The sequence below is a fragment of the Stenella coeruleoalba genome (assembly GCF_951394435.1).
Source record: "Stenella coeruleoalba genome assembly, chromosome: 14".
Taxonomy (NCBI): Eukaryota; Metazoa; Chordata; class Mammalia; order Artiodactyla; family Delphinidae; genus Stenella; species Stenella coeruleoalba.
This window is the reverse complement of record NC_137160.1, coordinates 43,376,877-43,398,055: the sequence shown is the minus strand read 5'-3', so window position 1 is coordinate 43,398,055 and position 21,179 is coordinate 43,376,877. Positions and strand designations below refer to the sequence as shown.

The 21,179-nt window shown below is 42.4% G+C and overlaps 1 protein-coding gene across 2 annotated transcripts in view; it reads right to left on the bottom strand.

The window, feature by feature from the left end:
- The window catches only part of B4GALT6 (beta-1,4-galactosyltransferase 6), a 65,680-nt gene extending 53,424 nt beyond the window's left edge, over positions 1-12,256 (bottom strand). For both annotated transcript variants that reach the window (XM_079943532.1, XM_079943531.1), the window contains exon 1: positions 12,017-12,256. In XM_079943532.1, the coding sequence (XP_079799658.1) occupies positions 12,017-12,131 (115 nt within the window). In that variant the 5' untranslated portion in view covers positions 12,132-12,256. The remainder of the gene's footprint in view (positions 1-12,016) is intronic.
- Positions 12,257-21,179: the final 8,923 nt, after the last annotated feature.

Sequence of the window (21,179 nt, the reverse complement as noted above, 5' to 3'; positions counted from 1 at the left end):
GCTCAAGCTTTGCTGATGTAGACACCAAACATTAACAAAAAATTCTTTCCGACAGGTAATTTACCACTTCCACTCTGCATTTCAACAGTCTTAAGTTATTTGAGGGTATTACTTGTGTTTGAATACTGATCAAAGTTAAATGTTTTTGAATAAAATTTGACTTTCCCACCAGTCTTATTAAAGACGTTCAGGGTAGAGACGTGTTTATTCAATAAATATTTGTTGAATAACTACCAACTGCCAAGCAGTACCAGAAACTAAGAAGCCATGGGGGTTCCTCTGTAAAAACCAAAATCCTGAAAAAGAATAAACTGCCTAAAACATCGGAATTACTTCTACAACAACCAGACCATCAGTTCAGCCTAGTTTAAATTCAGCTGAAAATTCAAAAACTAGACTCTGAACACATGATCTAACACACGATAGCTCTCAGCACTGTCATTTGTTAATTCACTGTTATTCACTTAAACACATAGCCTCTTTAAAGCACGACAGAAGCCTGAAGAGTTGAGCTATAAACCACATTAGAGAAAAGTAGAATCAGGAGGAAATGAGGGAATCAGGGAAGGAAAAATGCAGACAATTACATTTTTAATCTAATCAGTAAGGAAACTTACCTAATGAAATTACCGACTAAAAGATGAAACCATAAATAAACACATCCAGGAAACATTATAAATCTGCTGAAAATGAATGATTTCAGAAGACATTTAAAGTGAATGCGAAATGAACCTCTACCCGCTTAAGAATGCTATCTTGAGAAAAAATAAAAGGGAGACCTATTTGAACTATGTTTTACAACCATCCCCAATTTCCCTGTGTTTTCACAATTAAAATATCTTTCATAATTTCAACTTACTTAATCATGAAAGTAAGTATAACAGGCAGGAGAAAGGGGACACAGCATGGGAAATGAATTTCAAAGATTTCCAAAGCTAGAGCATATTTTCAAATCTAAAAACAAGGCATCTTCTCATTCTCTACCATTGGCCTCTTTTCAAAGATTTATTTTTATTTATTTATTTTATTTTATTTTTTGTCTGTGCCGGGTCTCAGCTGCAGCACGCGGGATCTTTTAGTCACTGCATGCAGACTTCTTAGTTGTGGCATTCAGGATTTAGCTCCCCGACTGGGGATCGAACACAGGCCCCTGCGTTGGGAGTGCAGTCTTACCCACTGGACTGCCAGGGAAGTCCCTACCACTGGTCTCTTGATTCAAATGAAAATAAAGTCCAAGTTCTCTTCCTCCAAGTCAAACTGGAAATTGCACTATAATTAGAAGTCACAATATCTGAGCGATTAACTTAATTACCAGCAAGGCAATATATATAAATGATTTCAGTAAAGAATTATTAACACTAGCAAGCTCCAAATATTTAAAAATAAAGAAAGAGATAATATTTCAATTAAGATATCATGGTATAGTAACAAACCTCATAGAGCTGCTTAGCTATGAAAATACTATAAAGACTTTTATAAGTCTTTTGTTTTGAAATTACTTCCATTGGCTAACATGTAATGCCACATGCTTTAATAACTTTCACTGACCTTGTTAAGTGAATTACAGTATATCTTTCTAATAATTAAAAATACTAAACAAATTTAGGATCAACCTATAACTCAATCACATAGTCAGTGCAGACTCATAAAGAAACACATGATCCTGGTTGTCTTAAACAACCTGTCTGTCCATTCTGGCCATTTCCATTCTGGAGGAAAAAAATTCTTCACCATGATAGCCATTTCTGTCTCCAGTAAAACATGATGCTATAAACAAATTAATCCGTTTTTTAACAGGTAAGATCAGTCCTATGAAAGATCAAATGATATGAGATAACCAGTCTAAAAAGTAAAACTATTTAGCACTAAATTATTTCCCAACCATTTGGGGTATTTGTCAGAAATAAGTTCCCAGGGGCTTCCCTGGTGGTGCAGTGGTTGAGAATTTGCCTGCCAATGCAGGGGACACGACTTCGAGCCCTGGTCCAGGAAGATCCCACATGCTGTGGAGCAACTAAGCCCGTGCACCACAACTACTGAGCCTGTGCTCTAGAGCCTGCGAGCCACAACTACTGAGCCCATGTGCCACAACTACTGAAGCCCATGTGCCTAGAGCCCGTGCTTCACAACAAGAGAAGCCACTGCAACGAGAAGCCCGTGCACCGCAAGGAAGAGTAGCCCCTGCTCACTGCAACTAGAGAAAGCCTGCGTGCAGCAATGAAGACCCAATGCAGCCAAAAATAAAATAAATAAGATAAATTTAAAAAGAAAAGAAAGAAAAGAAATAAGTTCCCAGGGTCCAGAATTACCTGAAGTATTAATTAAAAATCAACCAGGATCACAATCAGAATATCTGGTGATAAGACCTGGGTTGCCTTAGGTAAGGCTTAAGCACCTTCATGTTTGAAAATTGAAAAACCATTCTCTAAACGTCATTAACATTTGTTAACAAGCAAAAAAGTAGAAGCTTTCATAATTAGTTTAACTTATACCAAATACATCCTCTTTTATACAGCTTTCTAATTTACGAACAATTCATTCAGACAACGAAGAATCTATGTTTCATCCCTAACGAACATACAACACAAAGACCTCATAGAGCCAAAGACTTTTACTAACTCGAGAAAATTAATCATGAAAACAAAGATACGAACAGGAAGTCATACTTATTATGCCTCTGGAGAAAAAAAGTTAATTACAAATTTGAGATTTATGTTTTCCTAAACATTTTGCTGTGCCACATGGCCAAAAATAAAACTGACAAAGCTATCTTTTTTAAGCTATCTTTCCTATTTTAACTGAGGAGGGTTTTTGCTGTGGTTTAAACTGAACTCTGTCAAGTTCTGCCATGACGGAAAACAAGTATGCCCATGAAACAGAACAAATTAAGTCGGCCCAGTATAGGATATACGTGCTAGAGAGAAATAAAATTGGGGTGCTACCTGAAACTCTCCAGTGGGCCCAAGACATGAGTAAAAATACCTAGTAATAACTAGAGTAAACCATTTTCCATGGCATTGTAGGTATCCTCAGAAAACCTTTTAACCTTCAATGGAGCCAATCTTCAACTCGAATCACAATATTACTCGTATATTATTCTCTTTGTTATCATCCTGACAACAGGCAGAAGTGGAAAGAAAAGACTTTATAAATATTCAATCACCGGAGCCTCTGGGAATCAAAAAAAGAAAAAGAGATTCAGATGGAAAAGGAGAAAAAAGAGAAGGGAGAAAGAGCTGGGGGCAGGCTGCTCTGATTAAACTGGTAAAAAAAAAAAAGTGCAGTCCAAGCAGTGGTGACAAGAGCTAGCATGGTCTAAGGCGGCCAGGAAAATGGACCGGAAGGAGAAAACTGTAAACACACAAAGCCGGAGGGGCTCTCCATTCTCCAGAACTCCCAAATAGGACCTAGGAAATCCAAGTTCTAGAAAAATCTCTCCACAACGTACCTCCTTCTCACCACCTCCACATTTTCACTCAGGTTAAGACAAACATGAGGGGCAGGCTGGAAAAGGAAAAGGAGTCACAGAGGCAGGTGGGTAGAAGTGGGCACAGGTGGAAGAGGGAGAGGGCTGCAGAGATGAACACAGCGCCGAGGAAACGAGGGCAAGGGGCTGAGAAGCCTGTCCGGTCCCCCAAGCAAAGCACCTTCTCCAGCCTTAACCTGTGGTCATCTACTCTCGGCTGGAGAACAGGTTACGAAAGGAACGCTTAGCAGGCCACTTATTTTGTTGTTTACAGCTCTGTTAGAATGGTCTGATTTGGCTTCTTTACAAAGAGCAGAAAACCTGCCCCGTAATTACGCTCACTGCTCTCACACTATCCAGAAGAGTCTCCTCTCTTCTCCATGGGGTATTCCTTAAAGCTGAAGAAGACACAGGTCATACGTCCCCCAAATCTTCAATGTTCCAGGGCAACTCAGGCACAGAAATCCCAAGGGGCACAGTTCAGCTTTTCCAAAAATCATCCACTTCAGTTCTTCCAACAACAACGCGTGAGACTCTGGGCAAGTGGTGATCTTTAGGGGCCTTTCCTTCTCTTCCTTTACAACAAGGCCATTCTCCTAGCACGGGGCAGGGGGTGCGGAGCTCCAATAGCAGACCTCTGGAATCTTGCTCCTGGGGCTTCTCTGCACACAGCTCTGGCTCCAGAGCCAAGGCCTCTGTGTCCAAAGTTCCCATGGCCCGGGGCCCTCAGACAGAGGGGCTCCGGTGGGGAGAGGCTTAGCCACAGCTGCAACCACCAGAGCCTAACGCCATGCGCACAAGCGTATGTGTCCTGAGAAGCTTCGCAGTACATCCTGTGATAAACAGGCTGGTCACAAGATGGGTAAGGAAATTACTCACCCTCTATACATGTAACACTGCCCCGAGAGGAAAATGCATTCTGTTCCCAACAAAATTCCAAATAGTATTTGGAATACCTACCATTACAGAGACGACAAACCTAGATTAGGCGTTTCTCTTTTTAAGGTATCCACAGACACGGCTATTTTTACCTTTAATAAACATTAAAAAGTAGTAATGATAAACACTGCCGCAGAATAAATGCGTCACTACCTCATTCTGCCATGTTGTTTAATAGACGTCAAATTTACTTATAAAATGGTAACAAGGAGAATGGTATTTAGCATTGTCAGATTTCAATCAATCAATATCCCCTTCAAAAATACCTAATTTCCCACAAGGTCATAGGATTTAGATTCACTCATGCTGAAACAATATAGCTGAGTTAACGGATACGCTCAAGAATGGCAACCAGAGAATAAAATAATAAAAATAAAAGAATGGCAACCTGACGGTGGTAAGCAGCCTCTGAGAAGGCTCCCCTGCCCCTTGAGTGTGCACTGGACCTAGAGACTCTTTTCTGACAAAGAAAATATGGCGAAAGCAATGGGGCTGGGAGCTGCCCAATGGAGAGGTGCCAGGGCAAGGAACTGAGCGAGGCCTCCAGCCGATAACCTGCGAAGAAGCAAAGTCCTCAGTCCAACAACCCTCAGGGAACAGAATCCTGCCCAGATGCATGTGGGTGAACTTGGAAGCGGATCCTCCCCCAGTGGAGCCTCCAACCACAGCCCTGAGCTACACTCTGTAGCCGAGTAAGATACCTTGAACCAGAGGCATCCAGCCAAACCGTGTCCAGATTCCTGGCCACTGAAACGATGAGATAATACATGTTTGTTGGTTTAAGACCCTCAATTTGGAGGTAATTTGTTAGAAAGTAATAGATAACTAATACACTGACCAATCCTGGCATTTTCTCCATTGTTCCTCGTCCCCTGACAGCCCCTCCATATTCTTCCAAGGTGTCTAACATCCAACACTAGAATGGTACTGATGAGTGGGCAGGGAAGAGAGCGAACTGGAGCTGCCACACCAAAAGCAGTGATTTAATCGGAAACAGTCACTCAACAACCCTTCACTAAGCCTCTAGTATGTGCCGAGGTAGAAACCAAATCTCCTAACCTAGTCTAGGAAACAGTTTATACTAACATTTGTTCACGTAAACAGAGCCGCTCACTGTAAGAGCTCAGTCACCCACCTTATTAGGTATGCATGTCCTCAACCTCCCTCTCCATATGCATCTCATCTTTGCTATCATGAACGTCTTTATCTCCTCTCCCATCTCCAAAATTAATCTACCCATATACTTGATCCCACTCCCTCTACCTGGTCTCCCTGATTCCAGAACTGCTGACTTTAATCCATCCACACCAGTACAGCCTAAGTACTTCTAAAATGCAAACCTGAACATGTCACTCTCCTACTTAAAATTTAAGCTCAGTGGTCTGACATTGTCCTCAGGCTGAAGTCCAAGTTCTCAAACCCAGCTTACAAGGTCCTCTATGGCTGGACCCGTATTTCTCTCTCTGGCTTCGGCCCACACTCCTCTCTGATTTCTATTCTTTAGCCCCCTACCCTTTTTCTTTTTTAAAAAACCTTTCCATTTCTCTCTCATCTCTTAGCCTTCAAATATCCCATTCCTACCTGAAGCACTTCTCCCCAGGCCCACCCTTTAATCACCTAACTTAAGCTTCTGGCCTCAGCTTAACCTCCCTCTTCTCCCTGACGCCTAGTCTAGTGCCCCCATCCACCCACCTGGTGCCCCATAGCAAACTGCGCTCCACACTCTCTTCCAGAATAGTTGCTCTGCAACTATGCGAATTTCCCACTGGCTACGAGCTCTATGAAGGCAGCGACCGTGTGGATTCTGCCCAGTGCAGAACCACAGACAAACATGTATGAATAAGTAAATGAATTAAGTCTTCCTAGATCATACGTTGTAATTTGTTCCCTTCCTCAAATCTTCAAACCATGCCCTCACTCCCCAAGCATCCACATAAGCTCAGGTCTTCCCATCTTATAAGGCTCCTTTGATCCACTTTCATCTGACCTCTGATTTACAATCCTACCCAAGGCAATCCAATCCAAGGCTAGGCAATCTGGCTGGTGCCCTATGACACCACAAAAACAGCTCTTGTAGTGGCTGTCACAGAGCTCCTACTTACCAAATCCATGATTCTCCTTCCAGACTTTACCCCACTGAACTATATATCCCACTGCAATGCTTATTTTGCTGATTATCATTTTTATTTATTTACTTATTTTTGCGAAGGTCTCTCTTCACTTTCATGATCTCTCTCTCTCCCTTCATTTTCCTATTCCTATTTCTCCACGTGCCCTAGGCTGATGGATTTCATCTGTCGTTACCTTGCCTTCAGCCTCCACCAGCTGTCCTTGGGTAGCCATCTAAACTTTCCACAGTGTCAATCACACTGCTTCCCATTTAGGGCTGGGGAGTGAAAAAGGTAAAAGAGCCTCATGGGAAACCCTTCAAACTGCACTTGGGCTTCCTTCATATTCCAATTTAACCCCTATCATTCCACATTTAAGAGTAACTAACTTAGTGAGTCACTTCTGCTTGCACAAGTTAGTTTTATTAACTCAGGTGTGTCAGGGGAAAAATAGATATGTATCATTCACCTATATGCCGAAGACACCCAAATCTCTCTCCAGTTAGACATTTCTCCTGGGCTCTAAGCCCTTATGTCCATCTGCCTACCTACTGACAAGTTCTTCCTGGCTATCTTATAAGCTTCCCAACTCTATATCTCTAAAACCAAAATCACCCCCTCAAGGCACTTGCCTTTCTATAGTCCCTACGACCCACAGCCTGGTTGTCTAAGCCAGAATACAAGCATCGTCTTCAAGCTTCTCCCTTTCCTTCAATCCCACTATTCACATCCTCTCCACTCTGCCCTGACCCAACTACAACCTTGATCAGGTTCGAATCTTCTATCACCTGAGCAACTGAAAAAACTTCCCACCTGGTCTCCCAGCCACTGGCTCCGCCCTCTGTAACCCACACTCCACGCAGAAGAACTGCTCTACAACAAAGGATTCCAGCATCCCCCTTTTCAGAACTTCTGATGTTTCCTGCTACTCACAAGACAAAAATATTAGCATGGGAAGTCTGACCAGTAAGAGAGGCCCAGAAAAAAAGAAATACCCAACACGGTGGCCCAAACCAAAAGAACCCCCCAAAAGAGCCATGGTGACCAGAGAACTTGGTGAGGAAAGAAACCAGAAGGACCTCTGAAACACAAAGCAAACTGTAACAGCTCAGAAGTGCACAACCAGACTCACCCCGCCAGGAGGCTAAGGGGCTGCCATAAGAAAGCTACAGGCAACTAACAAGCTACTCTCTGAGCAAACTGAGAGAAACCCAGCCGGAACGTCGGGGGGACTCTGAGCAAGGACCTACTAAGCCACCCACTCCCACAACACACCCCCACGCCCTGCCCACCCATCCCCAGCTCCACCTGACCCAGCAGGGCACCAACCTCCTTGAGACCCAAAAAAGCAAAGCACATGGCCAGGTGATTCCTCAACGGGCCCACAGGAATTCACACCAAAGTGGCCCAACCGGACTCCACCTCTACGCAAAGAATAAGACAGCCTGAAAGCAAGTCTGACAAAGGTCAGGACCGTCAAATGGACAGTGAAATCTCCCACCCCCAGGGGAGCTGTGCAATCTCCCCCACAATACTGCCCCGCTGATTAAAGGCTCATCAACTTCTTTCTTAACCACAGACAGCTTTAATAAAGCTGTGTGAACCAAGGCCAGTTTCTCTCGGCCAGGAAGTTCAGGGACCCCAAGTGCCAGAGCACGAGGCTGGGCAGGGGAGACCCGAGACTCTTCCCAATCTGGCCCATCTACCAACCCACGCCCTGGATGGTAGCCAGATGGAAATACTCCTATTTTCTGGAACCTACCTTTGCTCATGCTGTTCCCTCTGACTAGAGTCCCTTTGCTCAGTCCAGATAAATCCTATCCATCACCTCCTCTGGAAATCCTTAACCAGACCTCACTCCCCACGGCATGCTTTCTGAGGACCTGATGCAGCCCTTTCACGGCGCTCATCCCACTGTATGAGGGAAGGAACTCTGTCTTGGTCATCTTGTTTCCTCAAACAATGTCTAGCCTGTCTGAGGTGCTCTATTCGTGTTTGCTGAACGAATCTATAAGTCAGTTCACCTACTCCTTTGATGCAATAGCAGGTAAATGACTATGTTGTGTTATACTGAAAACAGTTTCACACTAAATGGAACTCCATTTTCAATTCAGCCAAGGCAAGACCTTAGGGGAACACTGCACTCACCTTTTTGCAATCATGCACAAAAGTAGAAAGAGAACGAGAAAAAATTCAGGGCACCAGCCTCTACTGGGTGGGCTAGAGCCATGTGTCCATGGATTTCCAGGGTGGAGGGTGGTCTGCAGACCAATTTCCCTTAGTACTAAAGTTCCTAATATAAAGAAAGTTCCTGTGTTTCTTGCATGAATTAGAAATTTCAAGGAAAGTGTTTCAAATTATTCTTAAAATAATGAGCTTTGAGTTTGCTGGAATTCATTGCAGATTAAAATCCAAAGAGTCAAAAAGTTGTTGAGCCACATGAGAAAACATTGGAAACTAAACATATTCTGCTACCTACAACTGTGTGGTACTATCTTCTCAGAAGGAAGAGAGGGAGAGGAGAACACTGAGGAAAGAGACTAATAAGAGTAACTAAAATGACAGGACTGACTGCCTGGGGGAAGACACACGACAAAAATAGGTCTCTGGGCAAAAAACGTAGGAAAATACAATTGATGTCTACTAAACAGGTTGATGTGGATAGGATCAACATGGATTTTTTAACATAAGAGATTTGAAACATTTATTTAAGATCAATTAAAAAATGCTCTCTTACATAACATGTATTTTAGTCACAAGAAAATTCTGCCCCAAGATGTAATTCAGGCTAAAATATGAATTATTTCAAAAAGATTCTATGTATATCTAATGTAAACTAGTTATAAGAACCTAATTAGCTTGGGGTATGTCTCATTAATAAGAAATCCGTGATGCAGAGGTAGAAAATAAAACTAATGGTTACCAAGCGGGAAGCAGGGAGAGGGATAAACTGGGAGACTGGGATGGACACATACACACTACTATATATAAAACAAATAACAAGAGCCTACTGTACAGCACAGGGAACTCTACTCAATACTCTGTAATGACCTATATGGGAAAAGAATCTAAAAAAGAGTGGATAAATGTATACGTATAACTGAGAAGTAAAACAACATTGTAAATCGACTATACTCCAATAAAAATTAATTTAAAAAAGAAAAGAGAAAAAAGAAATCTGTGATGAAACGAGAAGTATGCATAAGGCATTTCTGCAGCATACCAAAGTACTGTGGTTGTCTTGAAAATCAAATTGTGCAATAGATCATTGCATTGTGAGCTGAACTAGCCACATTTTTTTCACGGAACACCATTTTTACTTAAAGGTACAACTGAAAAACTATGCTCATTTAGACTTCTGTATTTGACCTACATTTCCCCCAAAAAGAGCAAAATGAGCCTGACGCCTCAAGAAAAACTGACAGTATGTGTTACCAATGACAAAATTCAAGCTTTCAAGCAAAAATCTGAGTTTTGGAAAACTGCTTCTCAATAATTAAAAGTAAGGAGGGTTTTTTGCTGCTAAATAATGCTAGTTTAAGAAACAGATTCAGTTTAACAAACTGTTAACACTTCACAAGTTTTGGTTTTCATTCTTCTTACTGGCTTCAATCAATTTTTTTAAGTTATAAATTAGAAGACCCAAAAGAACAGAGTAGTTTAAATCATGTCAACCTAATTGCCTAGAAGACAACTGCCAAAATTTTTATGCCATGTCAGTGATTGTTCTATGGCAAACATTAAGTATAGAAATAAGAAAGATATATTACTACTTCACATCAATTGAATTTTAAGAATCTACAGATAATATATTAATGCAATAACAAAAAATGGCTATCAAGTGAAAGCTGGAATTCTGATTTCCTTTGGTTAGCTTTTGGAGTAATTTTAATATGTTACTCAAAATACCAAGAAAGTAAGAAAATTGTTATCTAAGTGCAAAAAAAAAACTTCTCCAGAATCTCTCAAAGTTAAAATATCTCATAAAATAACATCCCCCAAAGATGTCCAACCTTTAAAGAGCTACATAAGAAAGTAAAAATTGCTGTAGAATGAGAAGTTAATTGATAAGACTTCCAAAATGGCAGAGAATTTTAAGAAAAAGCTTGCTGAATATTTTGGCTAACTACTCTCAAAGCCACTGAGCTATCACTGTCATTTCTACTACAGGCTTCAAGATGTATCCAATTTAGCCTAAAGAAAAAAACTGCATTAAAAGAAAATAATATGTTGAAATATTCATATTTTTTTCAAACTTTAACCCCAAACTTCTATTTCGGGATATCAAGGTTTCGACAATTTATGCCTTCTCAAGCATCATTCTGAGCTTATACGTTTTACTTGAACCTGAAAATTTAATCAAGTCACATAATTTTTAGGAAACACAACAGTCTTGATGAGGTTTGGTGAGGTCTGTTTCTTCCCTCCCCCCTGCAATCCACTGAAATAATCTACTACCATGTGAGACAATGCCCTGATAATAATTCCATCTTAAAATTCTGCAGGTGTTTTCACTCTGTAAGAGGCCATACATACATTTTTAGCTCACTCAGGGGAGAAATGGTACTGGTTCAAAAAACTACTAATGTCTAAAAAACAATGATAGGAGATGCACAATGTTACTAACTCATTTAACATTAAATACATAATAACCCGGAAGAACTCAGAAAAGTTCTGGAAATACAGTGTTTTAATATCCATATGAAGTTCAGATTTTTCGGTCATGAGAATGCCACACTGGCACCTTTTCACCCAGAGGGGCTGAGAAACCAGGATGTTTACTAAAGAGGCTAATTCAAGCAGATTATACAAAAGTGTATTTTGGACTAGAAACCAAAAGAAAAAATGGTAAATAGGTTCAAATTGTAAACTATCTTGCATAATTGTTAATTTAATCATCTTATCTCAGAATTCATCCTAACAGGTAGCAGAGGCTACCTACCCTTGCAAAGCAGACCCAAGCACACTGAACAATTGGAGCATTGTTTTTACTAGACAACTCATCGCCTAAAAATTCCTGAAGTGTGGCACAAATGTTCACTGACCCCATTCTAAAAAAGCGACCTAGAACACTAGAACAGTACATTCTTGAACTCAATCACATTCCCTACTGTGGGTTCCTCCATCGTATTTTTACAACTAGTTAATATAGCTGAGAGTGTCTGAATAAAATTACGATTACTAAGTTTAAACTTAAAAACTTAATATTAAATGGATAAAGCTGTCACGAATACTCAAGAAAGCGACCAGGGCATCTCGGGCCATCACACCTTATTTTGCTCTGTCCACGTAACGCAGTCTTTAAGTTGTTTAAACGTGCATTGACAAAACTCACATGCCAAAGCCATGCCCCGAAGCAGTTTATGTGACAGGTCTGAAATCGCATTTCAAATAAAATGCTTTCTGCCGGGCCCCTGTTTATACAGCTTCCATCTCCCGTAAGTAATATGCTGCGTTTCCTTCACTGTGACCGTGGGAAGTGAGGGTGTGTCTCGGTGCTTACCGATGCCCGGAGCCACATAGATGAAGTAGAGGCAAGACGAGGAGAGGGAGAAGAAGAAGATGAAGGCGAGGAGGGAGCGATTGGAGACCCGCATCATCCGCCTGAGCACAGACATCTTCCTCTTCCCGGCCGGCAGCTCGGGCTGCGCTCTCAAGGCGGACTTGGGGGCACCGTCCAGGCCCTAAACTTCCATGAATGTGCTAAAAACCACAGGACTGCAGCGGGGTCCGCGCGGGGAGGATCTGGGATAGAGGGGCCAGAGCGGGAAGGAGGAGCGAGGAGGGAGCCGACGGAATGAATGAGAGGCGGGGGAGCCGGGGGAGGGGAAGAGTGGGAGGACGCGCGGGAAGGGGGGAGGGAACGCAGGGCAGGGAGCCCCGGGGACCAAATAACCCGAGGAGGCCGTGAAAGGGCGAGGAGCCGCGTTCGATACGCCAGGTAGCGGCGGGGGGAGGGGCTTTAAGTGGGGAGAGGTGCGGGCTGCGCGCCGCGGCGCCCCTGCGGAGAGGGCCGGCCGACTGCAGCAAGTCGGGCTCCCCCGCGGCTCCGGCTGCCCGCGCCCGCCGGGGTCCAGGTCGCGAAGCCCCTGCGCTCAGGGTCCGGGCAGCCCGCGCTTGGCAGGCCTGCGCCGCCTCCTCCTCGGGGCCGCGGCGTCTCGTGCCTGCGCGGGGCTAGCGTGGGCGCCGGGGCCGCAGCCGGCGCGCGCAACGCGCCGGGGCCCGCGGGGGCCCTAGGGGCAGAGGAGCTGGGCGCTCGCCAGCGCGCAGCCTCCTCCTCATGCCGCGCCGGGCCCCGGCGTCCCGCGGCGGCCGCGGGAGCCGAGCGCAGGCGAGGGCGGCGTCCCGGCCAGCAGCGAGGGCGCTCCGGTTCCGGCTCCTGCCTCCGCCAGCTGTCCGCCCGGCCGCAAGGGCGGCAACCGCAGCAGCATTACCGCCGCCGGCCCGGGGTGAGGCGCCCCCGCCGGCGCCGCCCCCGCACGGCCCGCGGACACCAGGCGAAGAGCCGCGGGGTGAGTCGCGCGGCTGGCAGAGCCTAGGAGTCCGAAGAGGGGGAGGCCAGACGCCGTCGGAGCCGCGTCTGAGTCGCAGAAGAGGCGGGCCTGCGAGGGCGGGGGAGCCGCGGAGGAACACCGGGCACGCGGGCGGGATCGTAGACCCCCGGCGGCCCCACGCGCTAGCTCGGAACTGCAGGCGGCGCTGCGCCGGCCCTGAGGAAACCTGGAGGCTCCCGCCCACCCTTCCCCTCCCCTCGTCCGAAACACCGCGCCTTCTGATTGGCCTGCGCCGCACCGCGCCGAACAACCTGCCCCCTCCTCCCCGCGCCGGGACCGGCGCCCCGGCCGCCTCCTGCGTCACCGCCGTCCCCGCCCGCGCGGGGACCCCGGCGCTTCCAGTGCTGCAGGGGGCTGAGGGACGCGTCTTGAGCCTTGGATACGTTCCACTCTGGGGATCGATAATGAAAGATGCTGTGTCTTTATCTCGAGGAGGAAGCTTCTGTGGTGTAGTGTGCGTTCCTCCCAAAATACGCGCTCCGGGAACAAGGTGTTTTCCAGTACTAGATTAATGGAACCTCCCATCCCGCACTTTCTATAGAAACATACTGTCAGGATGTGATACGGATCTGTGTATATCTCTTATAATAGGACTTGCCTTCCCATCTGAAGGTGAGCACTGAATAGCCCTACTTTAGCTGTATCCGTTCAGACGGGGAGGAATAGACTTCTGTGCAGCCAATAGGCCCTTGAGCGCTGCAGCACCAACCAGCTTCAATGGGCAAATTGCTTTAATGCACCTCCTAGATCGTGGTCTACCCTTTGTTCAAAAGCTACTTTTTCCTACTAGCTGGTCCTTAGCTATATCGCATTTTTCCAACGTGTGTTTGTAGTTGTTTCTTTTGCAGCTAATCATGTAGAAAGTGGCTGGATGCCCCCTACTGCCATTATTTGCTATTTCCAGATGCAGCAGTATTGAACACCACTTGACTGCCAGCAAATATGGTACCTTCTTAGCAAGAGACCCATGCCTTCCATCGTCTCTGAGATAGTACTATGCTTTGTGGAGCCTGTAACACCTGAGTTTATAATTCCACCAAGGGCTTTTATTAACTGAAACTCACGCCAAGCCACTACCCTCTGCAAGCCTCTCTTCTCAGCCTTCAAATGGTGGGTGTGATACCAGCTTTCAAGTCTATGGGATTAAACCGGGTTACTGTGTAAAATGCTAAATATGATGTCTGGCACCTAAGATGTTTCCTTACCTCCCTTTAGACAGTTGACTGGATGGAATCACCAGTTCAACTTCATTTCTTAATATTTTGCTTTTTGGAGTACTTACAAGTTACTGAACTTCTCTGGCTAATTTGATATTTAATGTGAAAGGAAATGACACTGTTTTGTAACATTTTTAGATGCTTGAGGGAAATCTGAAATACAAAATGGAGCAACATATTAAATAGGAGATAAAACTCACTTGTAAAAAAATATGTAGATAAAACTCACTTGTAAAAAAATACGTATGCAAAAGAAAGAAATCCATGAGTGGTGAGGAAGCAAAGTTGTAGTACTTCCCCCTCTGACCCTGCTGACTTTTATCTCTCTTTATTTGCACCAGTTCAACTGTTGTTTATAATGCTAATACCACTGTGCTGTCTTGGCAATGGATAATTCTTCTAAGGAAAAATTGGCTTTTTGAAAAGAAAGTTTACTATGAAACTAAGTGGGAAGTATTAACATCTTAGAAATTGATGATTAATCTTATTTTAAGAAATATGAAGTCTGTGTACAGATGTGCTTGGCTAGCATAGATGACTGCCATTGGTATCTCTTAACATGGTACTTGTTAAAAATGATTAGTTCTCCCCTGGAGTTAAGCAAGTACCAGAAAACCAGGTTAGTCGGTGCACCCTTTAGCATTGTTGTTCACCAGCCACAGAAGGAGGTAGCCAGGCCTCTAGAGCCAGGCAGCCTACGGTTGGATCCCAGTTACTCAGGTCAAGTGACCTCAAAAGTTACTTAAAGCTCCCTGTGCCTCCACTTTCTCATCAGCTAAAGAAGATAACCATAGTGCCTATTAGGGTTGTTGTGAGGATTAAACTGAATGAGTTAATTCTTCTAAAAAGCTTGGGAGAGCCTGGTACCTAGTAAGCACTATTTGAATATTTGTTAATTTTTTTTTTTAATCTCTCCTTTAGATTACTCTCTGCCAACTAACAAGTTATGCTGGTCTCTTCCTATTTAAAAACCAAATTTCCTACTGATTCAGCCATGAAGTCTCAGTCTCTAATGGTCTGAAGGATGCCTCAGGGTCTCAGTTCATTTGTAAAGCAAAGGTCAATGAAATACTCAGAGCCAAACCTTTTCAAGCCCAGATTATCACCTGATACTTCCTTAGGAGCCAGGTAAGGCCCACAGCAGAGGAGTGACCTTACAAAAATCTACTAAGTTTCATTTTATAACGAAGAGACCTTAAACATAAAATCATAAGACATGCTACTTACAGTAGCAAGACACAGTAAATTTCACGTACCTGCTTTGTTCTACGTTTAGTACCACCAACTATTCCTTTTGCTATTTTCTGTCCACTAGAGACCCTGTGCTCTTAAATATTTGGGTATCAAACTGAATAAGTTACAACTAATGGTTTTCTATTTATGTTAATCAGAAATATATTATTGAGGAACTTCCCTGGTGGCACAGTAGTTAAGAATCCACCTGCCAATACAGGGAACACATGTTTGAGCCCTGTTCCAGGAAGATCCCACATGCCGCGGAGCATCTAAGCCCGTGCGCCACAACTATTGAAACCCACGCGCCTAGAGCCCGTGCTCTGCAACAAGAGAAGCCACTGCAATGAGAAGCCCCGCGCACGGCAATGAAGAGTAGCCCCCGCTCGCCGCAACTAGAGAAAGCCCGCGTGCAGCAACAAAGACCCAATGCAGCAAAAAATTTTAAAAATAGATAAATAATATTTTTAAAAAAGAAATACATTGGGTTTCCCTGGTGGCGCAGTGGTTGAGAGACCACCTGCCGATGCAAGGGACACGGGTTCGTGCCCCGGTCCGGGAAGATCCCACATGCCGCGGAGCGGCTGGGCCCGTGAGCCATGGCCGCTGAGCCTGCGCGTCCGGAGCCTGTGCTCCGCAGCGGGAGAGACCCCGACAGTGAGAGGCCCGCATACCGCAAACAAACAAACAAAAAAAGAAATACATTACTGAGATTGTAATTACCACAAAAAGAGAAATGTACTTGTTTAATGAGATGGATGACATTTTACTTGGTCTGGGCTAGGATAAACAATATCCATTAAGTGTTTTGGACTTGCTCATAACCTTGGTAAAATAAAAATCAGTAAGTTTGTTTTTCTTGTGAATTGGAGAAAAAAGAATGAAAGAGCACGTAGATCTCAGTTTTATGATTGCTTAGGGCTCCGACCTCCATATTATAATCACTGATTAAATATAGCAATTTTATATTTTTAAATACATGGTCTCAGCATCTGAGCTTCAGTTAAAGAAAATTGTTAGGTTGATAGATTGTACTTAGACAGTTGAATTTTTTTACTTACATAATTGGAACATAGATTGTATGAGTTAGACATTGGCATGATTCATAAAATGGAATATGTATTCCAAAATATTGTTGTGGTACGGAAACTTCCCTTAAATAAAGCCCATTTTCCCACTGATTTCCAATATAAATATAGAGTTCTGCTGAGAGAAAAATAATAGTCCCTATCTCTTATTTAAGTTATATTAAAGAAATCTTAAATTTCTTACATTTGAGATCAAACATAATCACCTTAAAGCTAGATTTTAATAATCTTACATATATGAAATAATCCAGAACTTAATAATACTCTATTATAGTTAAATTTGAAAAAGAAAACCACCGTAGTGCCAACAATCCTCAGTTCAGCAGTTGACCCAAATTTCATACTCATCTTAAATTGCCTTAATCCTTTCATCCTGAATCCAAGATCATTCTTCCACATCATAAGAATGCCCTGTAGCATTTTCAAGTATTCAAACCACTTTTCCTATCGTTTCATAACATCCCTTTGGGGGAGATATGGCAAGTATTATTATATCATTTGGGCATGAGGAAACTAAAGCACAGTGAGGTACAATATCTGGCCTCAGGTCACATGGTGATCAGTAACAGAGCTGAGGAGAGAGCCAAGATGTTATCAGCTTCATTCAGTGCCCTTTCCACAAACAGCACCAGCTCTCATTTTCACACGAATTCCTTTGCCTATCAGGGCAAATATTTGATTTAGTGTGTATTTTAAATATTTCCAGAAGTAAATATATGCAATCCATTTTTCAAACTTTCTCTACCAATTTTGTCTCAGACATCTGTATCAGGAACCAAATAAATTGTACTACATGGTACATAAAGTTAGGACCCAACTGTCTTCATTCTTGCTTGTCATCAGTTGTTAAGTCAAAATGAGAAAAATGAATAGATTGTGTTTAATGAGAAAATGAATAGATTGTGTTTGCTTCATCCATTCTTTTGCTCAGCTTAATGCTAGGTATATTCAACAGATTGCTAGTTTCCCCTTCAAGGGAATCTGAGCTGCGGGGCACTAGCCACTGACTTGCCCCCTGGAAAAAGAAGCCTGCCCAATGGCAATGGAATGAGAATCTGTTCGGAAAACTATGAAGTTGGAAGGTAGAGGAAAATACAATAAAAAGGAGAGAGAGGAGATTGAAAGAGTAGTTGACTCACATACCAGGCAGTGCCCTGTGCCTTACATGGAGAGGATGCTATTCAGGCTCTCTCCATGGTAAACATAGAGGCTGCCTCTCGACTTGCTTGAGGCTTCCTCTGTATCCAGCCTGCCTGAAAGCTGAGGGAAATCAAAGTCTCTGCACATATGTAACCCAGATACACAGGCACCTCGGGTGTTGTGCACACCAGCTGGACCAGTCAACCCTAGAGGGAAGGCCCATAAACTTGGCTACTGAACAGACAAAACAAATATCCACATTCCTAGAGCAGCCTTGAATTCTAAACAGCAGTTAGTCCTAGGTAACTCTGAGAGAGATCTTCCTTATTAATACACATATCCATAATAAAAAGAAGGGAAAAAAACTCCTGTTACTTGATGCAGTTAAAATAATCTGCTTGTTATAGTCAAAATAGCCTACCCTCCGTCGTTGGATTTTTTAAGAAGTCATTTCCTGAACACGATTCTATTTTGATGATATATAGTAGTTTCCCAGAACTTAGTACAAAAGCAGGGCAGTAAATAATTATTGAATGAATTAATTAACACAGTCTTAACTTTTACACTATTATGTATATTCTTTTGGGTTTAGTGTAACGATGAGTACAAGTTAGTTCACCTTATCTCATCCAGAGCATTTTATCAAAAGAGCCATCTCCATAGGTGAATGACTCATAAAAGTAGAGGATAAAATATGTAGGTGAAAGGAGTATCCTATGACAGTGTTCTTCTACCACATTAAGAATCCTATAGCTGTGGCAGACAACAGCATTTTAAGAAATTGAATTATGATATAGAATAGCTTTTAGTGAAGGACACTGGTAGGCCATTTTCTATCCATTTATTTTCATATTTAACATAAGTCTCATAGGATTTTCTCAGTCTGTGACTAAATCACTCTGGGAAAAATACTGGTTTCAGAGCTTAAATGGGTAAATGTTGAAGTGAGAAATAGGTTTCAGGTAAATTTGACAAAGGATTTCGGTGTTTCTGTGTCTGGAAAGGGAATTTTGGAATACTAAGGTCCTGACTTGCTAAAATCCACAAGTTCATAGTAACAAGCTTGATGTAAGTTATTGTAGCAAGATGTGAAAACATAAGAACTTTAGATACCTCAGAGCTAACTAAAAGAAAGAAAGAAACCAAAATATTTTCAGCCTGAAAAGTATGAATAATACCAATTCACCATGACCAGTAAGGAATGCCCCAGAAATGCAAGAACCTGGCAACATTAGGCAAATTATTAGCGTAACGTATTAGGTCAAAGAAAAAAAACAAGTGTCTTTTTTTAAGTAGGTAAATGTATAAATATAGGACAATTTATTTACCTATCTTATTATTTATTAAAGGACATGGCTTTTCAGTTTGACTCAATTATGAATAAAATAAACTTATTATGCATTTCATTTTGGTTATATACCTGGTAGTCAAAATTCTCGGTTTTATATGTGCATGATCAGATTTCAGAGATAATGGCAGACAGTTTCTCAAAATGATTATACCAATTCACAACCTCATCAGCAGCGAGAGTTCAAGCTGCTCACCTCACCAACACTTAGTATAGTCAACCTTATTAATATTAGCATTTCAGGTAGAATATAATGGTGGCTCATTTTGGTTTTAATTTTCACTTTCCTGAGGGCTAGTGGGATTGAGCAATTTTTCATAAATTTATTGGCATAAAGTATCTCCTATAGAGGCTGGAAAAGCATTTGGTACAATTAAAAAATTTCTGATGTTGAAACTCTTCATAAAATAGTGTTGAGGATATGTTCTATTTTGTAAAGAGCTATCTCAAGCAAATTGCATCGGTATGATTAATGTAGAATCTTACTCATTAGAATCATGAAAAGATATGGATTGGAAGGAATTAGCCAATGCACGTGGAAAATAAAATTAAAGGGTAAAAATAGTGGAAAGAAAGTGATAAAAAAATTATTGTTATTTATAAGTTTATGATTACCATAAAGAGCATTAACTGGAAAACACATTAGATCTAATAGGAGAGATTAATAAAGAGCCACTCAAAAATATATATATACACACATAGTTCAGCATGGGGATACATTCCTAGAAATTAGAGCTCTAACTGGACTTAATTATACAGAGTCCTATAGTTCCTCTGGAGGAGTATTTTAAGCATTGTACTTAAGCAATTGCCCAATCATCTCAGCTTCTAACAATGTTTAGGATGTCCTTCAAAATGTCAAAAGATTTCTACCAACCTCCTAATCTTCTTTATCATCTGCTTCCTAAAGCATTTCCTTAAAAACATCACAAGTTGCCAGAAAATTTTTATTCTAACCTAGTGCCTGGTCCTTCACCCTATTCCTTTGTAGTAGGTAGAGTGCTATGGTACCATACCTTTGGAAGTCAATTCGTGTCAGAATTATTTACCAGAGCTCAAAATAAATCCCAGGATGGACTTCCCTGGTGACGCAGTGGTTAAGAATCCACCTGCCAGGGCTTCCTTGGTGGCGCAGTGGTTGAGAGTCCACCTGCCGATGCAGGGACACGGGTTCGTGCCCTGGTCCGGGAAGATCCCACATGCCGCAGAGCAACTAAGCCCATGAGCCACAACTACTGAGCCCGCATGCCACAACTACTGAAGCCTGCACACCTAGAGCCCGTGCTCTGCAACAAGAGAAGCCACCACAATGAGAAACCTGTGCACCACAATGAAGAGTAGCCCCCACTCGCTGCAACTAGAGAAAGTCCGCGCACAGCAACAAAGACCCAACACAGCCAAAAGTAAATAAATAAATGAATAAATTTATAACATAAATAAATCCCAGGAGAAGCTAGAGCAGAGAAAACAACACACATTATAGAATTACTCATCTCAGGATGGCTAGGACATTACTCATTGTTTATGTTTGGTAGCAGTGTATTCCACTGGTACGTCATGGGTCGAACATATGATGGCGCTCAGAGCATAGAGAAAAACCCTAGTAATAGGGTAATACGATAGAATATTCAATATATAAATCATTGTTATACATATAGCATATGCTTTCTTTTAAAATATAAAGATAGGGAATTCCTTGGCTATCCAGTGGTTAGGACTTGGCACTTTCACTGCCAGGGCCCTGGTTCAATCCCTGGTCAGGGAACTAAGATCTCGCAAGCCGTGTGGTGCAGCCAAAAAAATTAATTAATTAATATAAAATAAAATATAAGATATATAGCAAATAGAAGATATAAATTACCTGATTATATTACAAAATTGATAAAATTTGATAAAGTTACCTGGCACAAACATTAACCTGTGAGATTATACAATAAACAACCACAACAAAAAGATCACAAGAACAGCAGCAAATATATGTAAATAATACCCATGAATAAACTGAAAAGGAAATGCACAAAACCAATATGAAAGAAAAACAAAACAAAAATATCAGAGACAGGACTTCTGGTTTCCACATAAGGAG